This window comes from Tachyglossus aculeatus, chromosome 14 (genome assembly GCF_015852505.1).
Source record: "Tachyglossus aculeatus isolate mTacAcu1 chromosome 14, mTacAcu1.pri, whole genome shotgun sequence".
Taxonomy (NCBI): Eukaryota; Metazoa; Chordata; class Mammalia; order Monotremata; family Tachyglossidae; genus Tachyglossus; species Tachyglossus aculeatus.
The window spans coordinates 25,558,993-25,583,133 of NC_052079.1; the positions used below are offsets into that span (position 1 = coordinate 25,558,993).

The 24,141-nt window shown below is 41.8% G+C and overlaps 1 protein-coding gene across 4 annotated transcripts in view; it reads right to left on the reverse strand.

Annotated features, from left to right (window-relative positions):
* OSBPL8 (oxysterol binding protein like 8) overlaps positions 1 to 24,141 on the reverse strand; it is a 234,558-nt gene that overhangs the window by 54,880 nt on the left and 155,537 nt on the right. For all 4 annotated transcript variants that reach the window (XM_038756016.1, XM_038756014.1, XM_038756015.1 and 1 more), the window contains 6 exons: positions 13,845 to 13,915; positions 11,576 to 11,653; positions 8,929 to 9,030; positions 7,742 to 7,945; positions 4,251 to 4,335; positions 954 to 1,125 (listed from right to left, as the gene is read on the reverse strand). In XM_038756016.1, coding sequence (XP_038611944.1) covers positions 954 to 1,125; positions 4,251 to 4,335; positions 7,742 to 7,945; positions 8,929 to 9,030; positions 11,576 to 11,653; positions 13,845 to 13,915 — 712 coding nt within the window. The remainder of the gene's footprint in view (positions 1 to 953; positions 1,126 to 4,250; positions 4,336 to 7,741; positions 7,946 to 8,928; positions 9,031 to 11,575; positions 11,654 to 13,844; positions 13,916 to 24,141) is intronic.

Consider the following 24,141-nt stretch of genomic DNA (forward strand, 5'->3'; position numbering starts at 1 on the left):
TCAAATCCTGACTCCATCACTTGCCTGATGTGTGACTCTGGGCAAGACACTGAACTTCTCTCTACCTCAGTTTCCTCATCTCTATAACGGAGATTAATGCTGGTTCCCGCTCCTACTTGGATGATGAGCCCCATTTAGGGAAGGAAATGTGTCTGATCTGAACTTGTATGTACCCCAATGCTTAGTACAGAGATTGGCACATGGTAAGAACTTCGCAAATACATTATTATCATTATTATTACTACCTTTGTTGTCAAAAATACTGTCAGGCAAGACTGCATTCTTGCCCCAGCTCTTTTCATCATAATGCTTTTAGCCTAACTGACTTATGTGGAATGTGGGGCTTTCTCTAATGTCTCTATATCCAGTTTTCCATTCTCTTCTTCCTCCTGTTTGTCTGCTGACTGTTTTCCTCACTAGACTGTAAGCTCCTTGAGTTATCTTACAACTCTGTTGTATTTTCCCCAGTGCTTACTTCAGTGTCATGCACAAAGCAAGCATTTAGTAAATGGTATTGTGTGTTATCGGTTGGAGATGGGTCGGGAATGGAGTAGAACAGAGCCAGTAACAGTAAGGCCTCTGATTTCCAGCCAGTACACGTACCTATAGAAAGAGGAATGCTTTCAGCCCAGCAAGGAGAGGGATCCTATTCAAGAAAAATCATCCTTGTTAGGAGATGGATGAATGGATGTCCAGCAGACAATGGTGACCCGAAAGCCTCAATCTAGCATTCTCCCCATAGCCAAAACAGAGACTAGGTCAAAATGAAAACCTCACCAAAGTCTCAGCTCTAAAGAAGAACAAGAAAAAAAAAGAGATACAGGAATCCAGAGCAAGGGCATGCAAGTCCTAGTCAGCAACTGTTCCTGAACTCTAGTTGGGCCCCTTTCCACGAGGAATGATCAATCCATCAATCATGCTCATGTTACACTTTAGTGGTGGTAGCTACTTACTGGAAATTTTCAGCACTATGGAGATTGTTGGCACGCAGTAAACCGTAGAAAGTCACATGAGAGCTGTCTGATGAAGAATTCAGGTCGTGCTCTTTCCCTTCCCTGATCATTGTCCGTTTGAGAAGACTCGAACATTTCAAAGCCAGCTCCAGTGCATCCATCCAGCATCTGCCTAGAAGGCAAAGATAAAAGGTCTACGTAAGACCTAAACTCCAACAAGTTCAAAGACTTAAATCCTTATTATTTCGACAGTTTTAGCCTTAACAACAGAATATGCAGTCTACTGTTCTGGGAAATTCACATTTTTATCTTTGAAACTTTCCGTGTAATTCTACATTGGGTTTAAGTGAAAGATTTGTCACCCCTCCCGTGCCTGAACTATGCAGTCTAAAGGAAGGTGTGGCCAGGCTCTATAGAAATTCTCCAAGACATTTTTCCCTGGATTTTTTGGGGGTTTCTTGAACCTCTGTCTTGACCTATGACTTTACCCAAAGCCACTGAGAAGCAGTAGTAGGGGTTGGAAGTGCTTTCGTTCAGTTGCATTCCACATGCACAATGAGAAGCAGCATGGCCTACTGAAAAGAGCAAAAGCTTGGGAGTTCTGGGTTCTAATCCCAGCTCCACCTCTTGCCTGCTGTGAGGCTGGGGAAAGTCCCCTAACTTCTCTGTGCCTCGGTTTCCTCATCTGTAAACGAGCAGTAAGATACCCATTCTCCCTGAAAGCCCCTGTGGACAGAGACTACGTCTTATGTGCATATACTATATCAACCCCAGCACTTAGCAAAATGCTGGGCAGAGAGTAAAATCTAAATGATTATATCCATCATTACAATTACTACTACTGCATTGGATAATCTGAGAGACGGCCTTAAGAACTTGCTAACATAGGGATAGCTCAAAATCAGAGGAAAGAACTGAGCTTAATTTGTTCTCGCAATGATTTACTTATTCTACCTAAATTTAGGGGCCACTTATTTTAAGCACAAATGCATGAAACCATACGGCAGCACCTAATGCTCTCAGTACTTGGGACCAACCATTTGTCCATTTTTATATAGAAAGTCACATAGAGGAATAAAAGGGCTAGTTCCCTGCTACAGACAAAATGCTAGATGCTATTGATGTTTTGAGATAACTCTACCCAAGCCATGTCCCGCTCATTTCTGGATCAAAAATAATTAAAAAAAAAGAGATAGCAAAGAACACCTTTAAAAAAACCTGCTCGAAACTGCAGAAAGAGGGCTATTTATCTTTAACAACTTCACCCTGCTAAATAGCAACAGTATCATATGTCTTAAATATCATACTTAGTCTTCAAGAGCAACGGGAAATTCTAGCTGCCAGAAGTCACACAAATATCAGAAATATGTTTAATATGCAGAAAATTGTATAAAATGTGGAAAAGGAAACTTGTTCTGGAAACTCTGGTACTGTGACAATGTTACTGACTAGTGCCATTTTGCTTAGTGGAGATACAAAGCTTTAGGTATATATTTACAAAGTAAAAATATAAACTGCTTTAGAAAGGAGCTTCTGACTGCATTTTATTCACAATCAGAAAAAAAACTAAAAATGGAGAAATGCATTCTTTACCAAAACTGCTTATCAGCAATGTTTGTATTTTAAATGTCATAACTCGGGCAAAATATCATATTCTAAATGTTTTAAAAACCATGAGTATTGGGGGGAAAACCCCATATTCAAATACAGAAGAAAGCTGATTAGCCAAATGTATTATGCCAACTGTCCCAAACTGATTTTGCAACTGAGGCATGTCAAAAAATTGTAGTTTGAAAAATCAAAGAAAATTGAGATTTTTCTTTTTTTTAAACTAGCCTCAGTTTAAATAAAGGTTCCTAAATTAAGACAACTCATTATACAAGATTTTAAGTTCAGGGGTAAAGGCAAGGGAATTTCTTGACAATTTTTACATTGTAAGCACAATTCTGTATGCATTTATCAAGGTTCAACTACAGCATGGGACTGCGTTAAGGAAAACCTGTATTAAAGCATTTATCCCCTGCCCAAGGTCATGTGAACAAGCATAGATGCTTCTTCTGGAACCAGGTCACAGTGTATCTGGACACGTATTGTTGGAAGAAGGTTCCCCAATTCCCTGATAAAGGCAAAACTGAGGGTATATATTTTTTAATTGAGCTACTAAGCCTAAATATGTTATGTGTAGAGAACACAATAATTTAGTTTGCATTTCACCTTACATGTAAACAGAAAAGTCTTCTTAAATTGTGAACTTCATGAATATGAATATTTGATAAAATGTAAATTATGGTAAAAATTACTTTGAATTAAAAGTCTCAATTCAGTAAGACCTTAACAAAACAGTCTAATAGGGAAGGCAGAGTGACCCCCTTTTAGACTGTGAGCCCACTGTTGGGTAGGGACTGTCTCTATATGTTGCCAACTTGTACTTCCCAAGCGCTTAGTACAGTGCTCTGCACACAGTAAGCGCTCAATAAATACAATTGATTGATTGATTGATTGAACATAGGCCTTGTAGTCACAGGACCTGGGTTCTAATTCCACCTGTGCCACTTGGCTGCTGTGTGACCCTGGGCAAGTCACTTGGCTTCTCTGTGCCTCAGTTACCTCATCTGTAAAAAGGGGATTAAGACTGGAGTCCACATGGGACATGAATGGTGCCCAACCTAATTATCTTGTACATGCCTCAGCGCCTGGCACATAGTAAGCACTAAATAAACAAGATTTTTTTAAAAACTTGCTTTAAAAGTCGAAGAGCAAGAAACAGAAGTCAAAACTCCTAGTTCACTGCCCTTTGTGACCTAACTTTTTTTTAAACAGTATTTGTTAAGTGCTTACTATGTGTCAAACACTGGTCTAAGCACTGGGGTAGGTGCAAGTTAATTAGGTCAGACACAGTCCCTGTCCTGCATGGGGCTCACAGTCTAAGTAGGAGGGAAAACAGGTAGTGAATCCACATTTTACAGTTGAGGAAATGGAAATACAGAGAAGTTAAGTGCCTTTCCCAGGTCACAAAGCAAGCAATTGGCAGAGCGGCATTAGAACCCAGCTCCCAGGCCCATGCTGTTTCCACTAGGCTATGACACTTCTTACCTTTTAGGCACTGACTTGCTAAAAAAGAAAGATCAAATAATTTTTTTTTTTAGTTTATCTACAAAGCTAGTGATGCCCTTGTTCTAATGGATTTTTTTTAACAGCAGCATCTAACCAAATCTGGGTGCTAAAAGTTAAAATTTCCTGAAGGAGAAAAGAAACTCCTACAAACCTGAAGGTGAACCAAACAAAAAGCTTATTTACCATCTGACTCGGAAGCAGCTCGGATGATCAAATAACTGCTGGGTAAGGGCTGAGTGATGGAACCAACTGCTTCACCTTTAGGACCCTTGAAGGTAACAAAACACATATGAATTTGAAGTTCTCATGATTTAATCAAGCTCTAGAACATAGGGATATTTAATAACACACAGAAAGAATAAAGCTTTCACAAGAGCTCTACCCTTCTCTGTCAGCAATGTTTGGGTGAATGTGGTGATAATGAGATATTTTGCAATAAAAAGATGATTCAGTCATTCGTGTTTGGTGTTTCAGATGACCTGCTGATGGCAAAGTTTTATCCTGTAAAGGCTGTGGCTGAGAGAAGTCTTCTAGTCTATAGTGTACATTATAATGTAAAGAGAAGATGGGACATCTTCTAGTCCCTCGCCCAAACGGAGAAAACTGTGTTGTTCACAAACAAGTTACTCAGCATCATAAGCTCAGTGGTACCCACCGACCTGCTGTCAACTGGCACATCGTCACGTAGATGAACACCACTCATTTCGGTTTACCCTGTCTGGGTTTTAGACATTTAGCACGGCACAGTATGATTCTTATTTCCAACTTGGATGCTGTTTTGGTATTTAAAAACATCTCTTCCTTCTATGTTGTTACACTTGCACTGGATTTGTACCCTTCATTCACCCTACTCTCAGCATTTACGTACTTAGCCGCAATTTAGTTTAATGTCTGTCTCCCCCTCTAGACTGTAAACTCCCTGTGGGTAGGGAACATGTCTCCCAACTCTATAATACTGTACTCTCCCAAGGGCTTATTACAGTGCTCTGCACACTGTAAGTGCTCACTAAAGATGACTGATTGATTGAATGAGAACACTAGAATGTACAGGAATCATGTCTATCAATTCTTGTATTGTACTCTCCCATGTGCTTAAGACAGTGTTCTGCCTACAGTAAGCTCTCAAAAATACCATTAAGATATTTTTTCTTAAATCAAAAACACCCTACATCTAAAATATCAATAGATCAAACTCCTCAAGAACCTCCATCACTGCATCAGATAGAAACTCCTTACCACTGGCTTTAAAGCTGCCAACTGGCTCGATCTCTCCTACCTTATCCCCGCTCGCTAATCTCCTACTACAGCCCAGCCCAAACAAACACTTTGGTCTTCAATTTCCAGTTTGCTTACTGTGCCCCAATTTCATCTATCTTGCTGCTGACCCCTTTCCCACGTCATCCCTCTGGCCTGGAAATCCCTTCCCCTCCCTATAAGCAAGACCATTATTCCTCCCACCCCAACCTCCGCCCCAGTAAAATCACATCTCCTCTAAGAGGGAAGAAACCCTCTTTTCCCTGACTCCCTCTGTCTTCTGCATCTACACATTTGGAAATGTACCCTATAAGCACTTGATATTCACCCCACCCTCATCCCCACAGCACTTATGTATATATCTGTAAATTCCTTATGTAACTGATGTTTCCTCCTCTACACAAAGTTCACTGTGGGCAGGGAAAGTTTCTACCAATGCTATGTTGTACTGGACTCCCCCAAGCATAGTAAGTGTTCAATAATTACCACTGATTGATTCACTGATGGGCTTGTATTCTTTCCCCTTTTGAAAAGACAATACATTTTTGTACAGAACCCCTTTCCTGAGGACCTTAAAGTCTTCAAGAACTTTAAAGAAAAGTAAAACAACTGTTCCCTTTGTTTGGGGGCCCCAAAGTGTATAAAGTTAAAATCATAGATTGATAGGCACGTTGTTCTTAGCCAACAGTGACTCTCATGCAGATATTAATAAAAAAGGAGGGCTCCTAACTGCAACTTTCTTTCCTGGGTAAAGGGTGCTGGTGGGTAAAACGGAAGGTGGACGAGAGTGGTAGATTGCTTCAAGAGAATGAAAGGGTGGATCAGCGAGAGTAAGTGTCTATATGAGAAGAAGGATGGGCAACAAAGTGAATAGAGAACACTGGCACCTGATATTCCCTTATTCTTGAATCTGCTCCCCTTATATGTTTTCCCCAGCTGTCTCCCCCAACAGGTCGTCAGTTCCTTGATGTGGGTCTTGCTGTTGCATCCACCCAAATGCTTTGCACTCGGTGCTCAATAAATACGACTGGCTGATCGACAAAAAGGTTGGAATATAACTCTAGGGCTACCACTTAAATTATTTTGTATCTAAAAAGTATTAGATGATCTGGTTAATGTATGCGTATCCTCAGTTACCAACAACAATAACATGTAAAATTTAGATACGTCACACACTATAACTGCGGAGTCAGTTCAGGCCCTGCCCACCATTACTGCTGAGACTCCCCTCCCCAAACACTAACTTAAAGCCTGGTTTCTCCACTTTGGCTCTTCTGCTTCAATTCTGGGCTGCTTTTGGAGAAACCCTCATTCAGTTGCTACCACTCCCCACCTTCCCTTCCCCACCCACAAATGCAACCTAGAAGTCGGCTTCTTTCCTTCACGTGAAGGCGATTGAGAATTGTGGAGACATAGAGGAGGCTGACTCAATTTATCTAAAATCTCTGCCCCTTCTACCTCACTTTGTTTCTGTGCCACTTTCAGGTGAAATGGAGAAATCCATGCTCCAGCAGCAGCAGCAGCAGAAGAGATGTCATGGCTGTCACTAAAACTAGGAATTTAGATCCACCTCCAGCTAAGACTTTTGGATTAATAAACCTTGCGACAATTTTCAAGAAAACAGAAAAACTGTTAAAAATGACTGAAGAATATCCAATTACGAGAAATGTTCCAGTATAAGCAAAGCCCTTCTGGACCTAGCTTGCTCAAAGATGCTATATGATGTAGAGTACTGCTGTTCAACTTATATTGGGCTAATTTCTCAATGAATTTTTTTTAAAGCTTTTAAGTGCCAGTCAGCTACTTCTGCAGCTTCCTGCAATGACTAATAACATCACAACTCCTTATTTAATGGTGTGATGATATGCTTTGAATTACTTCGATTGTAAAATATAGTTGAGTGATATACAGAATATTACATGGATAGGAATTTCATATTAATTTTCCAGGGTTCTGAAATAGATCCCAATTTATAACATTTCCGCCTATGGGAAGGCATACCCCACAATACAGTCACTTTACAGTCAACAATTTCAAGGAACACGTTTCAGATGCATTATGGATTACGCGTGTATACTTGTATACTCTTTAGCAGTGCTCTGCATGCAGTAAGCACTTCCTGAATACTATTACTACAAGTGAAGACTCAATATGGAAAGTTTACACATTACAAAATATTACTTGGTGCTTGCAGCAGCTAAATTTAATCCCATTTCTTTTGGCCATTAGAATGCTCACAGGCAGATACATTCTACACAGTAATACAGTCTTTAAGCAACTTGAGGGCAGGGCCCATGTACCCCACTCTATTGTTCTCTCCCAAGAGCTTAATGCAGTGCTCTGCACAAAGTATGCACTCAGTAAAGACTACTGACTGGTTGAAAGTCTACTAAAATAGAAGAGAATATCTACTTATTTACCTTAACTGCCCAAATCGACTGCTCCAAAGGGTGGAAAAGCTTGAAACAAAAGCCATCCTTCTTAGATGGTCGTTCAATGAGTTCACAGGCATTCAGAAGCACGGTCCCCACCCACTGACCATTTTTGGGGGTTTTGTAAATCAGCAGCACTCCAGGTTTCAACACGCACCATAGCTTGGTCCAGCTCTTTAGAGTTCCACGAATCTGGAGAAAGGGAAATGAGCTGTAAGGAATGTGGACATTTTTCAGTATTTACATGAGAAATACTAGGAAAAAACAAATTGATGATGAAATCAGATATTAAAATTCAAGATTTTCTAGAACAGGAAAAGGCACAATAGTACTCTGTGACTCTGGTAAAACTCTTAACTAAGGCAGCTGTGGTTTACTGTCCCTCAAGTGCTACGCCTAAGTAGAGTTTGATAAGTTCAAATTATACCAGAAATGAGAAAAAGTGCCTCAGTGGTTTTACAGTGCCTGGCAAGTGCTTAACAAGTACCATTAAAGAAAAACAAAACAAAAAATTATTCTTCTCATTAGCACTGTAAGGAACAGTCTCTAAACTCAGGCATATCATTTAATTACACACAGGATTCTTATCCTCCATTCAGATTCTTTTTAAATTGCTCTGATACTAAAATGAGGATGAATGAATGCATTTCTTATACACAATACATGGTTTAAGGTATGAAAACCTGAGTAACAGGAAGAAGACACTTTATCACAAAAAGGTGCGTTAAAGAAAATATTCATCATATGATGATGTCCTGGTCTATTTACTTTTTACTAAATTTTTATTTTACATTTTATTATAAACAGAATACACAAATGTGTTTTTATACATCAATATATTAAAACTTATTTGTGTGTTCTCTTTGGGATTTCTGAATCATTTGATAAGTGAAAAATAAAATTCACTACAAACAACATATAAATCTGCAGCCACTTCAGTTGATTGGTGTTTTCATTCTCCAGTGACACTCAAAGGAATCGTAATGGCTAGCAGTACTGAGAACACCCTCTGGCCCACTGAGAGCGAAACACTAAGGCCTCTGGGATACAATTAATAGCCTCTCGTCCATTGGAAAAAATAACCATCCTCTACGACTTTTAGCTTAACTATTCTGGTAGGTAAACAGCAAGCAGCTGCTATAGCTCCATATCTAGTGTCATGCACAAATTCTGACCTTCAACCAATCAGCCATAACAATCACGGCAGGGTCTGTGATTGTACTGAGTAATTCTTTTGTGGCTCTCTTCTTTTCTTCTCTATAATTTTTCTTCTGCACCTGTTTCCCAAAAAGAACATGGAAAGGACATTGGAACAAATAAAGCCTTCAAAATTGGTAGGAAAAGATCATAATAGCCACAAAAAAAACACAGGAAAACATGAAGCATAATGTTCTCAACTTCTTAGATTTAAAATGGGGATGCCAAGGAAATACACAGAATTTGAATGAATATCAGAATATATATATAGAATATATTCATAGAATATAGAATATATATCAGAATCATATATCATATAGAATATATATCAGAATATATTCATTCTGATAGAGTCAAGATTTTACTTTGTCACTTCTGAGGTGAGCAAATAAACGAAAATTAGGGTCAATCCATTCATTCAGGTCAAGACTTTCTTGTGATCCTTCAGCTTTGGAAATGTTTACCACTATAGTTTTTATCATTCTTAGATCTATTCTTATTCTTGTTCCTATTTAATGCTTATAATTCATGTCTGCTTGTCACATCCACTTGACTGGAAGCTCCTATTCTCCCAAGTGCCTAATACAGTGCTGAATAAATACTAATCATGGTGATGAAGTTTTGGTATCCCATTATCTGATTTATTCATTTTTTTGTATAATATACATGTATAATTATGCATTTAACATAATTTGCATGTGTTTTACTGTAAAACGGTGATTAAATTTCTGTTCTCCCTTCCTCTTGGACTGTGAGCCCCATGTGAGATAGGGATTATGTCCCACCTGATTAACTTGTATCTACCTCATTGCTTACTTCAGTACTTGGCACAGAGCAAACACTTAACAAGCATCATAATTACTACTGTTATTTTAATTTGTACATGAGTAAACAGATTCATATTCCTCAGAGATCAGGTTTAACAAAAGTGGCACCTGAACGCACTATTTGGCTTGTGTTTTCTGCCCTTCCAAATAAAATTGAAATTGAAGCTTATCACACTTTGGGTTTTATGGTTAACGTACCTCAGAGTAAGGTAATTCACTCTGAGAAATGTCCAAAAAATAATAAAATGCTACAGTTAATGGTGCTAATACTATCTCATTCCTAATCCACTGTGTTAGGTGTTCAAAAAGTGCTACCATATTTTTTCACTACCCTAAAAAAACAGACAGTACCCAAAGAAATAACATCGAAACCCCAATTCTCTTAGAGGACAAATGTGTTTGCTCCCTGATACTCTGACATGGCTTTCCTGGAGCAACAGTAGTAGTAAACATTTGTCTCTTCACTCTCAATGACCCAAGGGCCTGCATTTAATTTAACAATTAGTAAATGGAACCACTGAGAAGCAGCATGGCCTAGTGGAAAGAGCATGGGACTGGGAGTTAGAGGACCTGGATTCTAATCCTGACTGCCAACTGCTTGGTATAAGACCTTTGGCAAGTCATTTAACTTCTCCATACCTCAGTTTCCACAATGGTAAAATGGGGATTAAATCCTACCTTATACTGGGAGCCTCATGTGGGACAGGGACTGTAGCCAACCTGATTAACTTAAATCTACCTCAGCACTTAAAATAATGCTTCACATATAGTAAGTGTTTATTATTATTATTAATAATAATAATAGGTTCATCATCTTTCCTTTGAGCAAAGTTTTTCATTTTAGATTGTTAGCTCCTCCTTTAGACTGTAAACTCCTTGAAGGCAGCGATCATGCCTACGTATTCTATTGCATTGTACTCTCTCAAATGCTTAGTACAGTGCTCTGCACACAGTGAACACCGAATGAAGACCACTGATTGATTCTATGAATAAGACTAGCCATTGCCTCGAACCATGGTCTGATTTCCTAATCACTAAAACTTTTAGACTTCTACAAGATAGAATTGGGAATCTGGGAAAGATATTTAAATCTAATGGGAAAGGCAATGGGCTGGGAATGGGGAAATACAATTTCCAGTACCAGCTCTCCAACTCAGTCAATGTATTATTATGAGCAAGTGACTAACTTCTCTATGCTTCAGTATCCCCATAAGATCTTATCTTACCCTATTTCCCCATCATGTGGAATAATGGAATATGGTAAGGTACTAGATGAACGGGCAAAATGTACAAAATAACTCCAAGATATTGCTCTTATTAATGAGAGTACCGAAGTAACAAAAATATTTGCTAATCTGTTACCAGCACTCCTTTTCTTCTGAAGTAATCTTCTCACTAGTCCTTCACATCAAAAACCTGGAATTATGAAGATGACCCACTAACACAATGCTACACAAGCCTTTACCACAAGAGAAAAAATGCCTTCCATGCCATTGGAAATCAGGGATGGGAAGAAGCAGCAAAATAGTAAAGCTTAGGTTTAGGTCCTCTTTACTTCAACTTCCAGTAATTCATTCCTTCTGAAGGTTTAACATCAATTTTCACCTTTTAATGGAACAAGGTTACACCCAGCTATCTTCTCACACAATCAACTTCTTGCTCTTAAAGGGATTCAAAGGTTGTGCTACTTACTCGACATATACATAAGGCTATCTTTAGACAGTCAGGTAATATCAATTTGTGGCTTTGATTTGGGGGAAAGAACTTACTTTCCATGATTATTTTAGAACTGACTCACCTTAAGAGATTCCTTTTTTGTAAGCTTGCTTGAAGATGAAATGTCCTTCTCTGAGCCATTGTAGAGCTTGGATTCAGACTGTAATTATATTAAGATGTTCAGAAAACTAATGGTGCTTAAAATACCAAGACACAAGGAGGCTTTATGTTATTTGATGAGATTATCAACTATTGAAGCTACACTGTATAATGCTGACACCTTCTAAAATTACATTTGACTTTAAAAACTGGGTAAATGGTCTGATAATTAGGCTTTTCTGTTTAGTGTTCACAGTCAGAGATGGAGGGATATTTCTTTGGAAGTACAATGAGGAAGGGCTCTATATATTTTAGTTAGTTTACTGATACAGGAAACTATTAGGAAAACATTTAATAGTGTGGCCTAGTGGATAGAGCATAGATTTGAGAGTCAGAAGGACCTGGGTTCTAATCGGAGAAGCAGCGTGACTTAGTGGAAAGAGCATAGGCTTGGGCGTCAGAGGTCGTGGGTTCTAATCTGGCCTCCGCCACTTATCTGCTGTGTGACTTTGGGAAAGTTACTTAACTTCTCTGTGCCTCAATTACCTCATCTGTAAAATGGGGATTAAGACTGTGAGCCCCACATGGGACAACCTGATTACCTTGTATCTATCCCAGTGCTTAGAACAGTGCTTGGCACATAGTATGTGCCACACAGTATTATTATCCCGGCTCCGCCACTTGCCTGCTGAGTGACCTTGGGAAAGGCATCCAGACTGTGAGCCCCACGAGGGACGGGGACTGTGTCCAATCCTATTTACTTGTATCCACCCCAGTGCTTAGCAAAGTGCCTGGCACTTAGTAAGCGCTTAATACCATGATTATTATTATTACTAAATCAAAATACACACTGTTGCCTCAGTAGCTAGTTTAGGCATTCATTTGTTCATTACACATGATAGGTCTTTTCTTGATGCCTCCTGACAGCTCATAAACATGGATTCCATCAAAACAAGAGGGGAAAAAGTTATTCACTCATTCAATTGTACTTATTGAGTGCTGTGTGCAGAGCACTGTATTAAGAGCTTGGGAAGCACCACACAACAATAAACAGTGGCATTCCCTGCCCACAATGAGCTTACAGTCTAGAAGGGGGGAGACAGACATCAATACAGATAAAATTAGATGTATACATAAGCACCGTGGGCTAGGGAGGGTTGGTCATTTTCCTGGGGGAAGGAGGCACTTTGGAGCCCCAGCTGTGGCAGCCACAACTGATGTACAGCCAGAGCTGGGAGGACCCATGAGCGTCAGGGCCACGAAGAGGAGTGAGTGTGCTACCCCCATTCCCGTGAGAAAGCCCACCTAGAGCCCGGCTCACTAGTGCTACCCGGAAACCATTCCCGGGGCCTGGGATTGATACGATTGATGACGGGAGACTCCGAGGTCAGTCACCAACAGAGCTGCTCTGCCTCGGGCCTCCTAAAGCTGCCGAGTCATCCACCCACCGTGAACCACGAACCACCTGGCCCTACCCAACAAAGCCTGGCCTCAGGGGTCCCGCACCATGGGATGATGATGGTGGTGGTCTTTGGTAAGCCCTTACTATGTGCCAAGCACTGTTCTGTAATCAGGTTGTCTCACATGGGGCTCACAGTCTTAATCCCTGCTTTACAGATGAGGGAACTGAGGCACAGAGAAGTTAAGTGACTTGCCCCAAGTCGCAGAGCTGACAAGTAGCGGAGCCGGAATTAGAACCCAAGACCTCTGACTCCCAAGCCCGTGCTCTTACCGGTTCTGCTACCTGAAGCCCTGGGGAGCCCGCCTATCCTTCTGGCCCATTGCTATGCCACCATTCTCCTTGTCCTGGCCCTCTCCCCATCACCCCCTCCAGATCTAGGAGATCGTAAACCCAAATACCACCACCTCTGTTACTTGGAAGGACAGAAACTCCACAGCGCTGGCGTACTATCTTCCTGTTCTCGGAGCACTGTAGTTTAGGGTAGCCAAGAAGCCACCTCCTCCCCACCACCCATCATCTCTATGCCTCATCACTGTCAGGATGCCTTGAGGAAGGTCACTGACTTTCCCCTCAGCAGCAGACACTCTGTTCTACTACCTCCTCTCCTGATCACTGGACCAATTCTGGTCCTACCACCTACAGACTAACTACAAGAATTCCCCACTTAAAGCTTCGTGGCAGAGAAATACTGTTCTGTGCATTTCCATTCTGTGGTACCACCAAACTGCAGGAAGGGCCCTTTTGGTAGCTCTGGATATACAACATTAATTAGGAACAATGGTGTACTGACCTTGCTTTTTGAGATAGTATGCGATGAATCTTCCTTATTCTGCAGGGCATCATCCTTCCCTCGGTCAAAACCTTCAAAAGAAGTTGAGAGTAACTGCAAGTTACTACTCTGAATTCTGTTCTCGATGAGGGGTTGTGTGACCGGGTTATACAAGACAGGGCCAACATACACATTTTTAAACCTTGTTTTAATAAAATACTTTGTAGCATATACTTGCCATCTTACCTAAAATCCTCACTCTCATGACAAAAAATAGGATAAAGATAATATATATATATATATATATATGTTGCCAACTTGTACTTCCCAAGCACTTAGTACAGTGCTCTGCACACAGTAAGCGCTCAATAAATACGATTGATGATGATGATAAAGATACATTTTCAAAGCAACCATTTTTCAGCCTAAGGCAAGAAAAATTTCCATTTTAGTTTCAGGATTTATGTCACAGACTCCTCAATACCAGCTTGGAATAGTTGGACACTGGACACTTCAGATAATTTAACAAAACTTCAGAGTGTTTAACAAAACTGCTCAAAACAGCTTTAGATTAAGCAAAAAATATTTTAATTATTCACAAGACCAAATATTAGCTATTTAAATATTTCTAGATACCTGACTGCACATTCTATTATTTTCCCCCACTCTTTCCTGCTCACCCCACAACTTTCCTAATTCTCTGGCCAAAATTCTTCAGAGACACAGTTATGACTGAATTTACAGCCAATACAGGTGCTTTCAAAGTCCTGAGTGACTGATATTTGGCTTCAAGAGCCTGCTTCCCCTAAAGTTTGGTTTGGAAATTTTTTTTTTAATGACAGCATTTGAAATCCTGGAAGCAGCCAGGTGGTGAGCCAGGCATATTCATTTCCTTTTGGATCTCCTGGGCAAATGTACCCGAGTTTTTTGTGCCTGCAACCAGAGTTTGGGGAGTCTGGGTATCCCAAAGACCCAACTTTTTCTCATATCAGACTAGCCTCCAGCTCTCCCAACCTCTCTTCGGCCTAGAACCACTCTCCACCCCTTCCTATCTGACAGATCACCATCTTCCCACCTTCAAAAGCCTCCTAAAATCACATCTCCTCTGAGATGGCTCCCCTAAGTCCTCATATAATAATAATAATAATAATAATAATATTTATTAAGCACCTACTTTGTGCCAGGCACTGTCCTAAGCATTGGGCTGGGTAGAAGTAAATCAGGATGGACACAGTCCCTGTCCCACGTGGGGCTCACAATCTCAATCCCCATTTTAACAGATAAAGTAACAGGCCCCAGAGAAGTGAAGTGACTTGCCCAACGTTACACAGCAGGCAAGTGGCGGAGCCATTTCCCCTCCCCGTCCTCCCTTCTGTTTTAATAAAATACTTAGTAGCAAATACTTGCCATCTTACCTATAATCCTTGGTCTCAAAACAAAAAAATAGGCTAAATATACAAATATATATTATATATTATTTATGCATTTGGCTGCATACCCTGTAAGAATGTTGAGCCCCACAGCACTTAAGTAAATATCCTTATATTCTACTGTTTTCCCTATCTGTAATCTATTTATCTGTCTCCTCCTAGATACGGTAAGCTCCTTGTAGGCAGGGATTGCATCTACCAACCCAATTATATTGTCAATCAATCATGTTTAGTGAGTGGTTACTGTGGGCACAGCTTTCCCAAGTGCTTAGTCCAGAGCTCTGAGCTCAGTATCAATCAATAATATTCACTGAGCACTTACTGTGTGCAGAGCACTGTACTAAGTGCTTGGGAGAGAGTTGGCAGACAGAGTTGGCAGACCCGTTCCCTGACTGATTGACTGTGACAATCATGTGGACTCTGGAATTTCCTGGGTTGGGCTTTTTTGATGCTAAATATATCCGTTTTGAAGGTGGGGCTTTCACAATTCACTTAATAATAATAATAATAATGGCATTTGTTAAGTGCTTACTATGTGCAAAGCACTGTTCTAAGCGCTGGGGGGATACAATGTGATCAAGTTGTCCCACGTGGGGCTCACAGTCTTAATCCCCATTTTTACAGATGAGGTCACTGAGGCTCAGAGAAGTTAAGTGACTTGCCCAAGGTCACACAGCAGGCTTGTGGTGGAGCCGGGATTTGAACCCCTGACCTCTGACTCCAAAGCCCGGGCTCTTTCCACTGAGCCACGCTGCACTTAGGGGTGTTGGGGAATAAAACAGAAGCCAGAACAATCTGGGGCTGAAGAATCAATCGATCAATTAATCAATGGTATTTATTGAGTGCTTACTGGGTGCAGAGCAGAGTACTAAGCTCTTGGGAGAGTACAATATTGCAGAGTTGATAGCACATTCCCTGCCCTCAACGAGCTTACTGTCTAGAGAGGGTGACAGTCACTCTGCACCCTGTGTGTGAGGGGGTGGTGGGTCTGAAGGCCCGTGGGGAACCGTTCTCTAGCCGGGACAGATCCTGGAGTCGGCGCCACACTGGAAATTCACGCTTCACCCAGCGGACCGTCAGAGGCTGATGGAGGCTGGTGGAAGGAGATGAGGGAAAAGCCTATGGAGAAGCTTGGGGCCACAATCTGGGCAGAGAACTCTGAGCTAGCTCCGGAACCGCACTAGGTGGGAGACTATTTCTCTAATGTCAGGGGCAGCCAGGCTGTTGGTCCAAGGGCAAGAGCCAGGCCCTGGCAATCAAGAAACCTGGATTCTCGTTCACGTCTGCAAGGAGGGAAATGCTGGGGCTGTGCCAAAAGTGGTGAAGCTTTCGGGGCTAAGAACCATCCTTCGCCAGGGGACCAGGCCCAGCAGAAATCCTGAAAAAGAACAGGCTAACATGGTAAGCAAAAAAACAGGGAATACTGAGGCCGGGCTGTGGGGAAAATGTTGGGTTGAGGCTACATTGGCACTTGGTGGCCATACGTGCATCCTGCCCTTGTGGAAATTTATTATTATTATTGTTATATTTGTTATGTGCTTACTATGCATCCAGCACTGTTCTAAACATTGGAGTAGATACAAGGTAATCAAGTTGGACACAGCCTAAGCAGGAGGGAGAACAGGCACTGAATCCCCATTTTACATATGAGGAAACTGAGGCACAGAGAAGTTCAGTGACTTGCCCAAGGTCACGCACCAGGCAAATGGCAGAGCCAGGACTAAAACCCAGGTCCTCTGACTCCAGGCCCGTACTCTTTCCACTGGACTACGCTGCATTTCTCCCTACCTCCTCACTACTTGCACTAAACCACCCGGCAGAAACATGACTAATGAGACGAGAAGTGAGATGGCACTGCCCAAGCCGTGAGCAAGTTAATCTATTCCTCATTTAAGTTCTTGATCCTGCGGTTTCGGAGCTGAGGTTTGTCCGTCATTCTTAATGGGAGATTCCACTGCCTCATGGTTCCATGACCGTTCCTCTTCACTGGTTAAGGCACCAATTCACTTGGGGTGTGTCGGGAGTTGAGGAGTAGCGTGGCCTAGGGGAAAGAGCACCTTATTGGGAGTTCAAGGTCCTGCGTTCGAGGTTGGGGAAATCACAATTTCTCTGTGCCTCAGTTTCCTCATCTTCATGTGAGGCCCATGTGGGACCTGGTTGCCTTCTGTCTACCCCAGTGCTGAGTACACAGCTCGGCATATAGTAAATGCTTAACAAATGACGTTATTATTATTTTCTGTTCCCCTTTTAGACTGTGAGCCCACTGTTGGGTAGGGACTGTCTCTATGTGTTGCCAATTTGTACTTCCCAAGTGCTTAGTACAGTGCTCTGCACATAGTAAGCGCTCAATAAATACGATTGATTGATTGATTGATTGATTGTTCAGAAAGCATCCGCTTCCATGGGAAGTTCTGAGTTCTGGAAAATCACCCCCTCTTTTTCACATGCAGCTTCCAACTCCCTACTGGGGACAAACATCAGGCCCTTTTTGGCTTTTATTTCCTACCTCCCTCCTCCAAGATCAAGACTCTCTGAGTATTCCTTTTCCACACTATCTGACCTACAAATATTTCAAAAGAATACATTTAGCTTATAAACTTCTGAGTGGATACCATTGACTTAAGGTGCAAACGCTTCCTAAGAGGAGCTGGATCCCTCCAGTCCATTGATTATTGAAGCAGTTCTCCAGAGTCAGAGGCCAGGGTGTATCACTGACGACTTCATCTTCCCTCCAATCAGACCGCATTCTTGAAACACTCTGAAGTATACACTAGTTAGTATTTCTTTGGTGCCATTTCAAAATTAAGGGATAATGACTTCATCCATTGAAATGAAATTATAAAGCTCAACAGAACAGTTCAGTTTATCCAATTACAGTAAGGATAAAAGACATATTTTTGCAGCAATACGACTTTTAACCCCATTCGATGTCTACCCGATCTAACCTCATTTTTCACTTAGCTCTATCTATTGGTATCTATTGGCAAGGCAGATATTTTTATTTTATTTATTCCTTACTATGAATTAAGATCATCACTGGCTTTTCTTCCTGTTTCAAAGGTTTCTTAAGGACTCTGATTTCCTGCACTGTTTGGCTAATACACTTATACTAATTCCTAATAATATGAGCAGGCAATGTGTCACATCTCTGTTTTGTACTGCCTGAGAAGAGTTCACTGAACCTAGTGAATGCTTAATAAATACTATAAATATTACTATTACCATTCTACCAAGAATTACAATCATAGAGGAAGTAGCATGGCATAGAGCACAGGCCTGAGAGTCAGAAGACCAGGGTTCTAATTCTAACTCCACCTGCCTACTGTGTGTCCTTGAGCAAGTCACTTAACTTCTCTGTGCCACAGCTGCCTCAATTGTAAAAGGGGGATTCATTATCTTTTATTCCTCCTACTTAGACTGTGAACCCCCAACACAGGAACTGTGTTTGATTTGATGACTAATAATTATAAAAGCATTTTTTATGCGCTTAATACTGGTCTAAGCGATGGGGTAGATATAAGGTAAGCAGGTTTTCCCACACGGGGCTCACAGTCTTAATCCCCATTTTACAGATGAAGCCCAGTGAAGTGACTTGCCCAAGGTCACATAGCAGGCAAGAGGCAGAGCTGGGATTAGAACCCACATCCTCCGACTCCCAAGCCCGTGCTCTTGCCACTAGGCCATGCTGATGACTGTATGTACCCCAGAGCTTAGAACAGTGCTTGACACATACATACTTAGCAAATACCATTAAATAAACTATCATCATCATCATCATCAATTGTATGTATTGAGCGCTTACTGTGTGCAGAGCACTGTACTAAGCGCTTGGGAAGTACAAGTTGGCAACATATAGAGACAGTCCCTACCCAGCAGTGGGCTCACAGTCTAAAAGACTGTGCTCAATAACTGTTTGAACAACCAGAGGCTTTTATCAGTTCAATGTAAAGGTTTACTTATTCCCTGTTTTAGTTCACAGAAATGCAGGTTATCTTTTCCAAAGTTGTGCACTGCCATCAGACCAACCTTTTTTCACTAAAAGTCAAGGTAAATAGAAACTCAAAGCCTAGTTCAAGTCAAAGCCTAGGTCAAGTCAGTAGGTTTAAACAAAGTTCAGCAGGCCGAATGAACAGAATGTTGATCATCATCATCATCAATCGTATTTATTGAGCGCTTACTATGTGCAGAGCACTATACTAAGCGCTTGGGAAGTACAAATTGGCAACATATAGAGACAGTCCCTACCCAACAGTGGGCTCACAGTCTAAAAGGGGGAGACAGAGAACAAAACCAAACATACTAACAAAATAAAATAAATAGAATAGATATGTACAAGTAAAATAAATAAATAGAGTAATAAATATGTACAAACATATATACATATATACAGGTGCTGTGGAGAAGGGAAGGAGGTAAGATGGGGGGGATGGAGAGGGGGACGAGGGGGAGAGCAAGGAAGGGGCTCAGTCTGGGAAGGCCTCCTGGAGGAGGTGAGCTCTCAGCAGGGCCCTGAAGGGAGGAAGAGAGCTATAACAGAGGAAACCTGTGGGGAAATATTTTTACTAAAAAAAGTTCAGCTTCTCCGCTCCTCATCCACCTCCACATCAGAGAGAAACTCCTTACCTCGGGCTTTAAAACACTGAATCAGCTTGTCCCCTCCTTCCTTACTTCACTGATCTCTGACTACAGCCCAGCCCACACACTTTGCTCCTCTAGCACCGCTTACTCACTGTGCCTCTGTCTCATCCATCTCTCCGCGATCCCCTTTCCCAAATCATCCCTGTGCCTTGGAACTCCCTCCCCATCCACATACACCAGACCACTATTCTTCCCAAAAGCTCTATTTATTTAATTACTTATGCAATTTGTTAAACATTCACTATGTGTCGAGCACTTAGTGTTGGGGTAGATGCAAGTTAATCAGGTAGGACACAGTCCCTGTGTTACATGGGGCTCATAGTCTAAGTAAGAAGGAGAATAGGTTTTGAACCCCCCTTTTACAGTTGAGGCACAGAGAAGTTAAGTGACTTACCCAAGGTCACACAGCAGGCAACTGGCAGAGATTGGATTAGAACGAAGGTCTTCTACCTCCCAGGCCTGTGCTCCTTCCAGTAGGCCATGTCTCCCCTGAATAACCCCTCTTTTCCCCAACTTTCTCTCCCTTCTGCATTGCCTACGCACTTAACTCTATACCCTTTAAGCATTTAATATTCACCCCACGCTCAGCCCCACAGCACTTATATACGCTTAGAACAGTGTTTTGCACATAGTAAGCGCTTAATAAATGCCATCATTATTATTATTATTATTATCTGTAATTACTCTGGGTAGAGCATGGATCCGGGAGCCAGAAAGTCATGGGTTCTAATCCCGAATCCGTCACTTGTCTGCTGTGTGACCTTATGCAAGTCGCTTTCACTTCTCTGTGCCTCAGTTACTTCAACTGTAAAATGGGGATTAAGACTATTAGCCCCACAAAGGACAAGGACTGTGTCCAACTTGTTTGCTTGTATCCACCCCAGTGCTTAGTACAATGCCTGGCACATACTAAGTGCTTAACAGATACTATTATTATTATCATTATTATTATATTAATGTCTTCCTCTCTAGTCTGGAAACTCCTCATGGACAACTCTATTGTTTTGTACTCTCCCAAGTGCTTAATTCAGTGCTTTGCACATATTAAGCTCTCACTATATACTACTGATTGACTGAAACCAATCCGAATCAATCGATCGTATTTATTGAGCGCTTACTGTGTGCAGAGCACTGTACTAAGCGCTTGGGAAGTACAAGTTGGCAACATATAGAGACAGTCCCTACCCAACAGTGGGCTCACAGTCTAAAAGGGGGAGAAAAGCCCAGAATCACAGAAAAGCCCTACAAAAAAGCTAGTAAAATAAAAAAATAAATGATGGTATTTTTAAGCGCTATGTGACAAGCACTGTAAATAAAAATTTAAAAAGATGCCCAACTGTAGGTCTAACCATGTAGCTGACATTCCACATTTTATCATCAATGAGCCACATTGTTCTTGATCATGGATACATCACAATCAAACAATAGTATTTACTGAGTGCTTACTATGTACAGAGCACTGTAATAAGCACTTGGGAGAGTACAATACAACACAAGGAGCAGATGGGTTCCCTGTCCATAATGAGGTTACAGGGTTACTATCCTCTAAGCTTACAAGCAGTAGTAGTGGGAAGGCTCGCTCTCTCACTCACACACACACACACACACACACACACATGTGCACACAGGCACACAAGCTTGTGCACACATGCAGGGGGACGCACATGCCCTCAGCCTTCCAGCCCCATGTAGCTGAGCAACATGACCACCTGACCTCTCAGGCAGTATGCGAGGGAGACGGCGGACTCAGGACACACCTCTGGTTGAGGTGAGGTGTGTGTGGTGGGGGAGCGGGGAAGGAGAGAAAGAGAAAGAGAGAGAGAGAGAGAGAGAGAGAGAGAGAGAGAGAGAGAGAGAGAGAGAGAGAGAGAGAGAGAGAGTGTGTGTGTGTGTGTGTGTGTGTGTGTGTTGGGGGTGGGCAGAGGGCATGGCCTTGCAACTCGAGAAGGATTTTCCATTCTGACTTTAGACGTATCGTTGGAGATCGGCTAAACTGGAAGGTTACGATTGTCAGGGTAACGCATTTATCATTTGTTTTTGCTCTTATATTCAACATAGCGGGAGACTTTGGCTAAATGTTGGGTGGGACACCTTTATGTATCTGTGTGCCTGGTGTATCACACACAGCATCTTGTGTGTCAGTTGCTTGGGGTCAGGGAAGAAGGCAGCAGCACATTATTTCTCACCTCTGGATGGTTACATGTCTGAGGCCAGCCCTGCCCGCCTGGTTCCTTCAAATCCCCGGGGCCTTCTGCTAATAGGATCATATTCATTTTCCCAGAAGGAAGTAACTGCTTCCTAGCACTTGGAGTAATTCTGTGGTAAGAATTCCATGCTTAACTTTCTCTTTTTTGCCATGTGTCTTGTCACCTACCCCCCCGCGCCACCCTTGTAGGTTTGTGCATGTTTATTAGTCTGTGATTCAAGGGCAGAGATGCTACTTGGTTCTTTTTTTAAATCTCCCTAGTACCTCTATGTCAGTGTTCAGCAGGTATTGATTACCGATCATATGATGAGTCACCATGTCTCTCTCTCTATCATCTTCTGATGCAACTCCCTCCATGAACACACAGCAGTTCCGCTTGGAAGATCCATCACCACAGAATCTCGCACATTCTCTTACATCCTCCTTCGCATTCCTCATTACCTAAGGTCACCCCAACCTCTTGGCCCACAGAATGAATGATCTCATTGTTTTTGACAAAATCGTGCAGAATTTAATGGCCCACCTATGGACAGTTTACGTCTGCATGTTTAGTCAACCTTCTGGAGCAGTTCCTCCAAACTGGTAGTCCTCAAGGTATCAGCCATTGCCTCAGTGGAGCTGTTGGACCTAACATACACAGAGAATTTCAACTCTAGGAGAGATGAAGCAGCGTGGCTTGGGAGTCAGAGGTCATAGGTTCAAATCCCGGATCTGCCACTTGCCAGCTGTGTGGCTTTGGACAAGTCACTTCGCTTCTCTGTGTCTCAGTTACCTTATCTGTAAAATGGGGATTAAAACTGTTAGCCCAGGACAACCTGAATACCCTGTATCTACCCCAGTGCTTAGAACAGTGCTTGGTACATAGTAAGAGCTTAAAAAATACCATCATTCATGCATCATTCATTCATGTACTTGGGTCTCAACCCCCTAAGCATGTGATACCCCACGCTCAGCCCCAGAGCATTTATGTATATATACGTACATTTAAAACGTTGGTCTCCCCCTTTAGACTGTAAGCTCTGGATTTAATCTATGAAATCTTTTGTACTGTGTTTTGCTCAGCATTCAGTGCAGTTTTCTGCACACAGTAAGCACTCAGTATATTCCACTGACCGACAGATTGATTGACTGAGGTATGTCTTTGCACAGGGGAATGCAACTCCAAGGTCTTATTCTCCCAGGCTTCTGGGACTAGGGAGAGAGGAAAAAGGCAGGTTTCCCCATCTCATCCCCAAAGGTGAGTAAGGGCGTCAGATGGGGTAAGATCCCAGTCCACTGGTGGTCTGTCCAATGTAGTGATCATCACACTGCAAAGTCTGAAAGTAACTGATCTAAATGAATAGCAGGTGTAGCCAACTCATTTTAACAAAAACTAACAATGCCAACTTTTCATCTTAAAGTACTGCTGTAAAATATGTCTGTTTGTTTCTAACGTAAATTGAGCTAGTTTCAATACAAATGAAACACTTGGGTTTCCTGAGGTTTATTAATAGAATGATTGATGGAAGAGATGACACTGTTCTCCTACATAGTCTCTAAGTGCCTTGAATCTATACATATATACACATATATATTATTGTTGTACACTGTATAATCATTTCCCTTCAAAAACATTCACACCATGTTTCTCCACTCCTCAAGAAACTCCGGTGGTTGCCATCCACCTCCTCATCAAACAAAAGCTCCTCGCCATTGGCTTTAAAGCACTTAATCACCTTGCTCCCTCCTACCTCTCCTCCCTACTCTACTACAACTCAGCCTGCACACCTTGTTCCTCTAATGCTAACTTTCTCATTGTACCTCGATCTCATCTATCTCATCACCTATCTCTGGCCTGGAACATCCTCCCTCCTCATATCAGGCAGAAAATTGCTCTTCCCCACTTCAAAGCCTTATTGAAGGCATATCTTCTCCAAGAAGCCTTCCCTAAGCCCTCCCCTCTTCTCCTTCTCCCTTCTGCGCCACTTTAACTTGTGCTGTCATTCATTCATCCTCCCATCCCCACGGCACATATGTATATATCTGTAATTCATTTATTTATCTA